We start from the raw sequence: 12,332 nt of genomic DNA, 5'->3' as shown, positions 1-12,332 counted from the left end.
TTTAGTACCCCAGTACTGAGGAACTAAAGATGGTGGTGGTAAGGGGGTGGGGAGGGGCATCAGTGTTTGAGTTCAACCACCACACGTTTCTTCATTTTTAAGTTCTGTCTAGCCATTATACACACATTTGTCTGCACTATAACTGGACTTCTGCACTGTTGATAGTCCTAAGTTTCCTTCAAAGCTTGGCATCCGTGTGGCTTATTTGGTAGAGATTTGAACTTTCAAAGGGACGATACCCATCATTGGGGATTTCTCTCAAACCCTGGCGGTTTAAAAACCTACTTGGGCACTGCTGCTCAGCCAGCCCGAGGACCAGGGAGGCAAGCACAGAAATAGAAAGCATTTGTAAGCGTTAGTAGCTACTTTAAAGAGTAACTCTGTTCTGTTAGACCTACTAATAACAAATTAGGAGCTTGCATTTAGCACATCTTTTTAAAAAAAAACAAAAATCTTCATTTTTCTCCTATGTTATAGTGTTTTACCTGAGAGGCTGAATATACTAAGACAATGGCCAAATCTAATATAAAAATAGACCTCCAATCCACAACCTGCAGCAACCTGCCCAGAAAACCAGTCAGTTACCTACAATAACCAACCCAGGGAGGCTGCCTGCTCTAAATCAGACTTGCACTCTTCTGCCTGCCTTTCTTCTTCTCATTCGGATGATCTTCATTTATTCCGACATACTTGGGGTGGGGAGGAAATTAGCAAAAGCAAAACCAGGGTCCTGCAGGCAGGCAGCTTAAGTACGGCCCTAGGGCTCGGGTCTTCCCTAGGCAAGAACCTCGAGGGCCGGACACGGGAGTGCAACCCAGGCACGCGCCTTCGGATGGCCGGAGTAAATGGTCGCGAGATTTTGCGGGGTAGCAAGGGGTCGGGTGCCCATGGCGGGAGAAACTACACTACTCTGGAGGCGAGCCTAGCCCTTCATCCCGTCGGGTTTCACAAACGAAGCCAGAGCTTCACGGAGTGAGGGTGGAGCTTCCTGCCCGCGCCCTCTGCGCATGCGCCCACCCGGTCCCCGCCCCGCGACCTGGAGTTGATGTCACGTCCGGCGGCGGCGGTGGCGGCAGCGGCGCTGAGTTTTTGTCTCCCGGGCCGTCGGGGCGCGCGCGGGTGTCCCAGGTGCCCCGCCGCCTCCCTCCTTCCCGCAGGACTCATCCCTCCTGGCCCTGGGCCCCAACGGTGCCCGCTTGCCCGGCGGTCGGTCAGCGCACAGGGCACGGCTTCCTCTGCTTCTCCCGGACCACTTAGTCTCAACCCGGGTGTGTTTGCACTACTAGAGGTGAAGCATCCATCATAGAGAGAGTGGGACCTGGGGTCTTGGACCAGGGTGTTTTTACTTTTCCCGTCAGGTGGACGCGCATGGGCAGGAGATATTATTTGCAGCATTTCCTCCTAGAGGACGCCTTCGTCATTGTAGTGCAATCTAAGAATGGGTGTCCTTAGACAACAGGGACCGACCAAATCGTCATGCAGCTGTTTGGATGCTTTAAAAAAATAAATCCCCACACTCATTACGCGTTTTATGCTGCTGACTTTTTTATTTTTAAGACATCTGCTCCCGAAAGCTCAGAGCCCTTTAGCATTTCATTTTCTAAACGAATCCTAATCTTTCGTGTGACTGAATCGGTTCAGAGGATATCTTTTCAATAAGGAAGGCAGCCTTCCCCTGCTCACTGGGGACGTCGCAGGATTTTTAAACCTAAAGATTTACTCTTTTGTGCACAGACGCTGGAAGCATTTGGGTGAGGCAGTGCCGTGCTTTTTGGGAAATGCATCAGATCTTTTCTGTTCTTGAAACGCCAAATCTAACTTGGTCTTTTTTTGGATGAATTACCGCCAGTATTATGAAGGTTACTGTGAAGGAACTTGAGACCACTGAACTTTCTGAGTTCTTGCGGTAGATTTTAAATCGTTTTTCCGCCTTCAACTCTGACTTTGGGATCACTGTCAATTGGCTACATTCTTTACCCTCTTCTAGTTATAATTTAATGGGATTTATTTGTTGTGGGTTTTGAATTTCGATAGCTACACTTAATAGAATTGTGTTTAAAAGAAAGATAAGTGAGGAACTCGTGGCTTTTTACTTTTATATAACTTAATTTTTCATTTTACAAAATGCCCATTTAAAAAAACGTAGCTAAGCAAAAGAAAGGAAATTAAAATCATCTAGAATCCTACTATCTAAAGATAACCATTGCTAACATTTTGGAATAGAGTGTTAAGTTTTAAAATACATGAAATTTGTAAAAAAGAAAAAATGAAATCATAGTGTATAGTGTTTGAGTATAATTTGCTTGACGTATCTTGCCTGGCTTCCATTTCACTTATTTTTTTTCTTTGTGCATTTATGATAGCTACAGAATGTTCTATTGTGCTAGGCACTCATAGGTATAGTGGGAAACCTAGTGCATAAACTTTGTGCCATCTATTTTACCAGCTCAGAGAACTTTTAACTTATATCTTGGTTTTTAGCCAAGATGCATAGGTGAGGTAGTTGCGGAACTGAGTTAAAGGAAAAATTTAATATTGGGTCCTATGCAAGGGTACATCATATTGAAAAGGTGGAGAACATCATTGAAAATTATTCTAATTCTTGACTCTTTGTTTCTAGACTCACTTTTCCCCTTCGTCTCTCTCTCTCTTTCTGTCTTTCTGTGTCTCCTCCAAGAATGAAATATGACTGAGGACTCTCAGAGAAACTTTCGTTCAGTATATTATGAGAAAGTGGGGTTTCGTGGAGTTGAAGAAAAGAAATCATTAGAAATTCTCCTAAAAGATGACCGTCTGGGTGAGTACTTTAAAAAATTAATCTCATTGGTTCTCAATCACTCCACATGTTCTGAAGTAAATATTTTCTTAAAAGACATCCAGAAGCATTGGTTACTTGCTGTATTTTTTAGTGATGTGGTGAAGCAGAATGGTGTATTTTGAGAAAAGTTAAGATTTTTCAAATTTATATTTCACTGAGCGTCAGAAGTTTTTGAAAGGTTTCTTAAGAAAGTCAGTAGTATTTTTTTCTTTTATGGAACCCATATGTTTTCATGTGTTATCTAGGTAAATCTGCTTCTGGGTAAATTTGCGATAACTCTGGTCATGATTTTCTTTTTTTTTTTTTTTTTTGAGACCAAGTCTGACTCTGTTGCCCAGGCTGTAGTGCAGTGGTGTGATCTCGGCTCACTGCATCCTACACTTCCTGGGTTCAAGTGATTCTCCTGCCTCAGCCTCCCAAGTAGCTGGAATTACAGGCATGCGCCACCATGCCTGGCTATTTTTTGTATTTTTAGTAGAGACAGGATTTCACCATGTTGGCCAGGCTGGTCTCAAATTCCTGACCTCAAGTGATCCACCCACCTCGGCCTCCCAAAGTGCTGGGATTACAGGCAGGAGTCACCGTGCCCAGCCCATGATTTTCTTTTATGGAAATACTAAGAGTGCATTGTATATTGACATTTTAGTTTAAGCCAGTCTGAATAAGGTCTGTTGTTGACTAAAGTAAAATAAACTGAACCGTAGTTAAAGATAATACTTTATTTGCATAGAGTACTTTTAAAGTTTCTGAAACATTTCTCACCTTATCTTTGATCTTCAATTGTGCGGTCTTTGCTTTAGTATGTCTGGTATTCTCCTTTGATAAGTAGAGGAATTGAGGGTCAGGGAAGTCACTGTAATTTATTGGAAAACGTAGGGATTTGAAGGCAGACTGTACCACTTAATAGCTATGTTAGTTTGATCAAGTCATTTAACTGCTTTGAACTTCAGTTTCTGCATTTTTAGAACAAGAACTACCTAACAGGCTTGCAGTGTGAATTAAATAAACCCTGTGATTAATAACTACCACTGTTATAGGGAATGTAGTAATATATGCAAAATGCATCTCCAATGCTGTAAAATGCAAATTGTTTTTATTTTTATTATTATTTTTAACACAGAGTCTCACTCTTGCCCAGGCTGCAGTGCAGTGACATGATCTTGGCTCACTGCAACCTCTGCCTCCTGGGTTCAGGCGATCCTTCTGTCTCAGCCTCTTGACTAGCTGGGATTACAGGTGTGTGCCACCATACCCAGCCAATTTTTGTATTTTTAGTAGAGATGGTGTTTCGCCATGTTGGCCAGGCTGGTCCCAAACTCCTGACCTCTAGTGATTTGCCTGCCTCAGCCTCCCAAAGTGCTGGGATTACAGGCATGAGCCACCGTGCCTGGCCGGAAATTGTTTTTAAATAACTTAGTTGGCAGAAGTCTTGGGCTAGAAATCAGACTAGTATTGCCTCTCCTAAACTTACAGACCATATGGTAGACTTCCCCTGAAGAAATGTCTTAACTATTCTTTGAGTTTTAAAAAATGAAATGTGCTTTGACATACTGTGATCAGCATGAAAAGCTTCTAACAATTGTTTTCTTCTTCCTCTAGATACTGAGAAACTTTGTACTTTTAGTCAGAGGTTCCCTCTCCCGTCCATGTACCGTGCATTGGTATGGAAGGTACTTCTAGGTATGAAACCCAGGAGTTGGAAGATTTATCTTAAAAAATATTGAATAAAGGGATCATTTGCTATCTTATCAGTCAGAAAAAGGAGAATTTGTTTAGGCCTTTTACTGAATATTGGATCTTCCCCAGGAGGTTCAATTACCACTCATTATTTTCTGTTCTATTAATGATACTATAGAAGAGAAAATAGTGTATGTTCCTGAGACAAGACTTGGGAAGAGCATTGGACTAGGAGAAATGAGAATTGGTTTAGGCTTTGCTATCAGCTGGGTAACCTGGAGGAAGGCGACCCCTCTGGGACTCATTTTTTGCATCTATAAACTGAGGCTTTTGAGCTAAATTACTCCTAGTTTTTAGCTCTAAATTTGTAAGATTTTGTGATTCTCAGCTATAGAGGTGTAACTTCCTAATCTGTCAAAGAGAAATTGGAGACTTACTACTCCCTAGAAGTGTGAATGGCTAAATTCCAGTGGTGCAAGTGGCTGAATGAGAAGGAAAACTGATCTTACTTAGTTTCTATGGAAGAAAACGTGAATTAAGTGCCATGAGTAACTGGCAGCATCACTTTTGAGCCCAAGATTTTCTTTTCCCTATCATTGCTGAGCCTGCTGGAGCATATAATTCCTATCCATTACCATCCTCCTTTTCTTTCTTAAAAGAAGTATTTTTGGCTGGGCGCAGTGGCTCACACCTGTAATCCCAGCACTTTGGGAGGCCAAGGCGGGCAGATCATGCGGTCAGGAGATTGAGACCATCCTGGCCAACAACGGTGAAACCCCCTCTCTACTAAAAATACAAAAAATCAGCTGGGCGTGGTGGCATGCGCCTGTAGTCCCAGCTACTCAGGAGGCTGAGGCAGGAGAATCGCTTGAACCCGGGAGGCAGAGGTTGCAGTGAGACGAGATGGCACCACTGCACTCCAGCCTGGGCGACAGAGCGAGACTCCGTCTCCAAAAAAAAAAACAAAAAACAAACAAAAAAAACTTAGTTTGTTCACTGTAAGATAGTGGCAAGTACTAAATTCCCTGAAGAATATAAACTATGATTGCTCCTTATGGGCATCCCTGTATGCCTGTCAGTAGGCTGAGTAGTTTACATAGATTATACAGAGTAATCCTAGAATCCCTGTGAGGCAGGTATTGGTATCCTAATTTTGCAGATGGGGAAAAGACTCTCTGAGGCTAAATAACTTGTCTAAGGCATTATAGCCTGTAAGTGGCAGAGCTAGGATTTGAGCTTACGTTTGTGGAACTCATTTGAAGGTAAGATAGATTGTGGACCTCATTTTCTTTCCAAAATGTAGTATCTTTTCAGGGCTTGAGAAGCCTGCAGCCCTGTCTGGTTATGTAATAATGGAGGCAGCGAGGGAATATAAGCGGTACTAGGAAGGCCTGCAGAATGACTTGTTTCTTGTTCATCCTGGCAGTCTCCGTGCACTTTTATGTCTGGTAGGTCAACGTGCAGTTACAATCTGGAGAAGCGGTGACAACTATTTTAGTTTTTCCTAGAGCACTTTTCTTTAAATGTTACTGTTCTCCGTGCCTTCTGGGGTACATTTTAAGTGGTAATGTCAACAGTGTCGATTTATGGGAGGTGCTGTGTGTCTATTACTAACTGCAGTGGATTAATGGGAGTTGTGCAGTTGTGCGTTCCCTCACTTCTTGAGTGCTACAGCCTATCTGGCTTATTCCTCACTTCTACTCTTCTTAACCTTTCTTTCTTTTTTTTTATTTTTTTATTTTGAGACGGAGTTTTGCTCTGTCACCGAGGCTGGAGTGAGTGGCGCGATCTCAGCACTGCAACCTCCGCCTCCCGGGTTCAGGCGATTCTCCTGCCTCAGTCTCCCGAGTAGCTGGGACTACAGGTGCGCACCCCCATGCCCGGCTAATTTTTTGCATTTTAGTAGAGATGGGATTTCACTGTGTTGCCTGGGCTGGTCGCAAACTCCTGAGCTCAGGCAGTCCACCTGCCTCGGCCTCGCAAAGTGCTGGGATTACAGGCGTGAGACACCGCACTCGGCCCACCTTTCTTTATCATGTCATAGTTATTTTTTGAGGACAAGGCACTGGAAGTTTAGAGCTGTCGCGCTGTGTAGGACACAGCCTGACTCTTCCCAGCACAGAGTTTTGATTACTTAGGGATCTTTACTTCAAATGCCTACTTCCTGATACTATTCTAGTTAAATATCAAAAAGAGACATTTTAGGACTAGCTCTTAGAAAACAGGTTTAAGGGTTAAGGTGCTGCCTCTAGCAGTGTGATGAGGGTTTGGTCACAGCTGTTTAATCTGTATTAGCCGAGATGTAGGAGACACTTTAAGTGTGTTCCCTTGGCTTTTCTGGAAGCCTGGCACACAGTCTCGTAGCTTACATGAGTAAAGATTTATTTCAGGGAAAAGAACATTTAAGCAAGTTTTTTTTCTAACATTAACTGGTATCATGTTAGCTACTATTGTTTTTGTTTTCTGGGGTGTTCTTTAGCATACTAAACCTGTGGCATTTTGCACCAAAGAGGGATTCATAGTCAAATGTACTAGCTAACACTTATACTAGCTTAGTGTTTGCTGAGTACTCTTCTGAATGCTTTGTGTGTGTTGATTTGTTTATTCATCTCAACAACTGTATGATATTAGGTATTGTTATTCCCATTTTTCAGATGGGGAAGCTAAGACATAGGGAGATAAAGTAATTGCTAAGGGTCACCACCCAGCCCGTTAATTGTAGAGCTGGAATTTAAACCCAGGAACTTTGCTCCAGAGTCTGTGCTTCTGTAGAGCCTCATTAAGTTTAATGAGGCTTGAGTAAATAAAATGTTTTTTTTGTTTAGTTTTTTCTTTTTTTTTTTCTTTGAGACAGGGTCTTACTCTGTTTTCCAGGCTGGCGTGCGGTGGTACGATCACAGCTCACTATGGCCTTGACTTCCTAGGCTCAGGTGATCCTCCCACCTCAGCCTCCCACTTCAGCCTCCCGGGTAGCTGGGACTACAGGCATGTGCCACTGGACCTGGCTAATTTTTTGTAGAGACAGGGTTTCCCAGATACCTTCACCCAGTTGCCCAGGCTGGTCTTGAACTTCTGGGCTCAAGTGGTCTGCCTGCCTTGGCCTCTCAAAGTGCTGGGATTATAGGCGTTAGCCACCATACCTGGCCTAAAATGTTTTTCTTTATGGCAAAACTTAGTGCCATGAAAATTCATTGTCACCATTTCCCAAATCTGTTTGATGAGGGCATTTTTTTTTCTCTTGGGGTTAGCATTCTGTGGAGAAGCATTTGGTGAAATCCTTATCCCATCTCCTGCCTCTGGCAGGTGGGGAAAACAAGTGCCCAGAAAGACACATTTCAGAGTCCTAGTATTATCCAGTCCGAGGCTAGAACCCAGGATGGCTGGCCTGTCTAGTGGTCTTTCCACTGTGTTTTCTCAGAGCCATTTGTTTGTAAAAAAGATATGACACCATGTTTAAATGGGTTAAGGAGCTTAATATGTCATAGAAATGTCCTGTAAGGTGACCTCACCAATGAAGATTAAGGACTTTTGTGACCTAGAGGATAGGATGCTTAGTGAGCAAGTTTTAACTGTTGGGGAAGAGAAGAATTCAATGGGCTGTTGGTGGTTCTGAGATATAGGGGCCAAGTACAAAGACTAGGGTGAGACCTCTAGGAGCTAAAGGCAGCCTGAGGCTGCCATAAATTAAGTTAAACCATTGTTACGATTGATGTGGTTGCTAGTCTTGAATGTATGCGGCATACTTATTCAAGGGCTTTGCCAGTGTTGTTTCATTTCTCTCTCATATCAGTGATGCGTCAGCATTCAGACATTGATAATATTTCACATTTAAGATTGTTTTATAGTGAGAATTTCTAAAAGAGATTCTACATGGTACTTGAATGTCTGCGTGAATTCTAGCCTAATTGTGTGGGTCGCTTCTCACAGCATCCTCTTTCATAGATGAGGGATCTGGAGTGATGGCTCAGTATTTTGTCCTTTTTTCGTTTTTCCTATTCTCTCTAGGAATCTTGCCTCCACACCACGAGTCCCATGCCAAGGTGATGATGTATCGTAAGGAGCAGTACTTGGATGTCCTTCATGCCCTGAAAGTCGTTCGCTTTGTTAGTGATGCCACACCTCAGGCTGAAGTCTATCTCCGCATGTATCAGCTGGAGTCTGGGAAGTTACCTCGAAGTCCCTCTTTTCCACTGGTTAGTGGTCACTTTTGTCTAACACTAAGCTCAACTCTAGACCGTCCCATCTTGCCAGCCTTTGATTACATCATGTTTTGCCTTAAAAACTTTTGGTGGCTCCCTGTTGTTATTAGAATAAAAGTGACACATCTTTACTTGGCATTCATGGCCATGCACATTCTGACCCAACGTTCTTACTTTTTGTTTTTTTAAAATACGTTTTATTTTGAAGTAATTCCAAACTTCCAGAAAAGTTGCAAGAATACTACCAAGAATTTGCATGTGCCCTTTACCCAGATTCTCCAGTTGTTAACATTATGCAACTTTTTTCTACATCCAACGTTATTTAAAAAGTTAAAAAATAAAAAATTGTAGGTGCTAAGTAGCTTTAAACATCTGTTTTGCTTTGTGTGCATCTGTTTTGCTTTGTCGTTTTAAGACGTATTTTTTTTAAACACATTTTTTTTTTCCTAAATCATTTGAGAGTAAGATGCAGACAGGATTCCCTATTACCTCAGATTCCTTCAGTGTACACTTCCTAAAGACAGGACACCCCTGTAGATAGCCATAGTACAGTCCTCAAAACTAAGACATTAACATTGATACAATGTTAACGTAATCTACCAACTCCATTTGAATTTCACCAATAATGCCTTCACAAATAATCAAACAGTCAAAGTTCTGGGTGAGGATTGGATCCTGGTTTAGGCATTGCACTGGGTTATCATATTGCTTTAGTCTCCTTTGACTTGGGACAGTTCTGTCTTTTTTTATCTTTCATGCCTTTGACATTTTTGAAGGGCATAATCAGATGCTTTGAAGAAAGCCCCTCCCTTTAGGTTTGTCTGGTGCTTCCTCCTGATTAGATTCAGGTTATTCATTTTTGGCAGGGATACCAAGTAGGTGATGCTGTGTCCTTCTCAGTGTCTCTTATCAGGAGGCACATAGTGTGAATTTGCCCCATAAGAGGTAGTGTTAACTTGGATCACTTGGCGAGGGTGCTGCCTGCTGGAGTTTTCCGCTGGAAAGTTTTTACTTTTCCCTTTGTAATTGCTATTTCTCTTTGTGGGGAGACACTTTAAAACTGCTATGTAAACATCCTATTCCTTATTAAACTTTTGCTCATGAGTATTCTCATTTGACAATTTCTAAAAAATTTTTATTTTTTAACTTTTTAAATAATGTTGGATGTAGAAAAAAGTTGCAAAAATAGTACAGTGTTCTGAAATACCTTCACCCAGTGTCCTCAAATGTTACATCTCATACAACCGTAATGTAATGATCAGAACCAGAGAATCACAATACTGAGAGCTACTCTGTAGGCCTCACTGGGATTTTGCTGATGTCCCACTGATGCTCTTCTTCTGATCCAAGATCCAGTTCCAGATCACACATTACATTTAGCTGCCATGTCTTAGTTTTTAATCTGGAAGTGTTCTTTTTTTTTTTTTTTTTCTTTTTTTTGAGACAGAGTTTTTCTCTTTTTGACCAGGTTGGAGTGCAGTGGTGCGATCTTGGCTCAGTGCAACTTCTGCCTCCTGGGTTCAAGCAGTTCTTGTGCCTCAGCCTCCAGAGTAGCTGGGATTACAGGTGCGCACCACCACGCCCAGCTAATTTTTGTATTTTTAGTAGAGAGGGGATTTCTCCATGTTGGTCAGGCTGGTTTTGAACTCCCGACCTCAGGTGATTCACCTGCCTTGGCCTCCCAAAGTGCTGTGATTACAGGCGTGAGCCACTGTGCCTGGAACAGTTCTTCAGTCTTTGTCTTTCATGACCTTGACACTTTTGAAGAGCCCTGGCCAGTAGAGCATTTCTCAATTTGGGTCTGTCTCATGTTTCTCCATGATTAAACTCTGGTCACGCATTATTGGCAGGAATATCACAGAAGTATGGGACTCATTACTGTTGCTGCTAACTTTGATCACTTGGGTAAGATGGTGTCTGTGGAGTTTCTCCACTATAAGGTTACTATTTTCCTCTTTGTAATTAATAAGTAACTGTGGAGAAGTACTTTGAGACTTGTAAGTAGCCATCCACTAATGATTCTTGCCTGAACCAATTTTTACTATGCTGATTGCCAAATGGTGATCTAACTCCCTCATTCTTTCTGCATGTATTAGTTGGCATTCCTCTCTAAGGAAGAGTTTTCCCTTCTCCTTCTTTATTTATATCAGTATGAAATTAAAGTGTTATTTGTTTGGCTAGAACAGTGAATTGTTCAAATGGATTTGCTGGAACACTCCTATTTTACAAAATTTATTTTTATTGCAGATCTTATTTTTTTTGAAGTTAATGATGGGGTATCCATGGACAAACCTTAGAGCTAATAAAGATCATTTATATTTATTACATTTATCAAGAGAGAGAAGGTCCCTAAAAAATAATTGGAATAATTTAAGCAATCATCTTTAAATTTCACTTATTGGCAAAGTGAAGTTGATAGTACTACACAAGTTCTTAAATTATATATCAAATTAAATTAGATAATCTGTTAGTTCAAGGAATTGAGATGATAGGGTGTAGGTTCCCCCTCACCACTACTCAGCTTGTCTGTGTTCCAAGCTGAGACACCTTTACTGCAGCCTCAGGCAGACGTGCTTCTGAGTGTGTGTTTTGGACTCTGCCATCCCACGTCTCCCAGTCATGATCCTCATTGTATTAGTCTGTTTTTGATTGCTTATAACAGAATACCTGAAATGGGATAATTTATTTTAAAAAGGAATTTATTTCTTACAATTCTAGAAGCTGGGAAGTCCAGGATTCAGGGGCTACATCTGGTGAGGGCCTTCTTGCTGATGACTCTCTGCAGGGTCCTGAGGTGGCACAGGCTATCACATGGCGAGGGGGCTGAACGTGCCAACGTGCTCACCCAGGACTCTCTTCGTCTTCTTAGGAAGCCACCAGTCCCGTTCCTGTGATAACCCATTAATCTATGAATTGACCCACTGATGAGGGCAGAGCCCTCATGATCCAGTCACCTCTTAAAGGCCCCACTTCTCAATACTGCCACAATGGGGATTAGATTTCAACATGAGTTTCGGAGGGGACAGATATTTGAACCGTAGCACCTACTTAGCGCCCACTCTGCCTCATTTTTTAATCCATTAATAAGAGGGTGCAGCAATGCTCATCACAGGGCCAGGAAGGATGACATGGGTCCTCTTCCCTTGACCTGTCAGTGGTCAGGAGCAGTCAGTGATATGCCACCTTTCGGGGTGCCAAGCACAGTGCACAGAACTGCACGGGAGTCCAAGAAAGGAGATTTTCCTTTCCCTTTTCTTCCTACTTACTTTCCATTCTCCTCTGACACATTAATAAAATGCTTAGAGAAAACTTATTCCCTATGATTTAAATTCTGTTTTTCTTGACATTTTATAGAATATTAACAAGTTGAAAGAAGGGCTTAGAATGAAATAATACATTAAAATAACAATTTTGATTTAAGTCGGTACTTTTTAAGGGAAACTGTGATACTTCTTAGTTTCTTTTTAACATTAAAATCCTTCAGCTATTAAATCCTAGATGAAAATGTAAAGCTTTTTGTATATGATATGGTGTTTGAAAGCAGAAGAGGTTTTCAAATAAGGTCCCGGTTTTTCTAAGATTTCTCTGTTGAAATTTACCTGAGAGTTTACTTTCGCGTTCTGAGTATTGACACAAGG

General features: G+C 41.8%; 1 protein-coding gene across 14 annotated transcripts in view; it reads left to right on the top strand.

Annotated features, from left to right (window-relative positions):
* The first annotated feature begins 1,025 nt into the window (after window positions 1-1,025).
* Window positions 1,026-12,332, top strand: part of TBC1D7 (TBC1 domain family member 7) — a 61,973-nt gene continuing 50,666 nt past the window's right edge. For 2 of the 14 annotated variants that reach the window (XM_063707345.1, XM_055390647.2), the window contains exons 1-4: window positions 1,032-1,268; window positions 2,621-2,797; window positions 4,418-4,498; window positions 8,501-8,688. In XM_063707345.1, the coding sequence (XP_063563415.1) occupies window positions 2,686-2,797; window positions 4,418-4,498; window positions 8,501-8,688 (381 nt within the window). In that variant the 5' untranslated portion in view covers window positions 1,032-1,268; window positions 2,621-2,685. Of the gene's footprint in view, window positions 1,752-2,620; window positions 2,798-4,417; window positions 4,499-8,500; window positions 8,689-12,332 lie in introns of all 14 variants that reach the window. The other 12 variants (XM_019029642.2, XM_004043285.4, XM_004043287.5 and 9 more) reach the window with 12 other exon arrangements.

This window comes from Gorilla gorilla, chromosome 5, assembly GCF_029281585.2.
Source record: "Gorilla gorilla gorilla isolate KB3781 chromosome 5, NHGRI_mGorGor1-v2.1_pri, whole genome shotgun sequence".
NCBI classification, from domain to species: domain Eukaryota; kingdom Metazoa; phylum Chordata; class Mammalia; order Primates; family Hominidae; genus Gorilla; species Gorilla gorilla.
The sequence above is the reverse complement of the archived record's forward strand: the minus strand, read 5'-3'. Positions and strand labels throughout refer to the sequence as shown.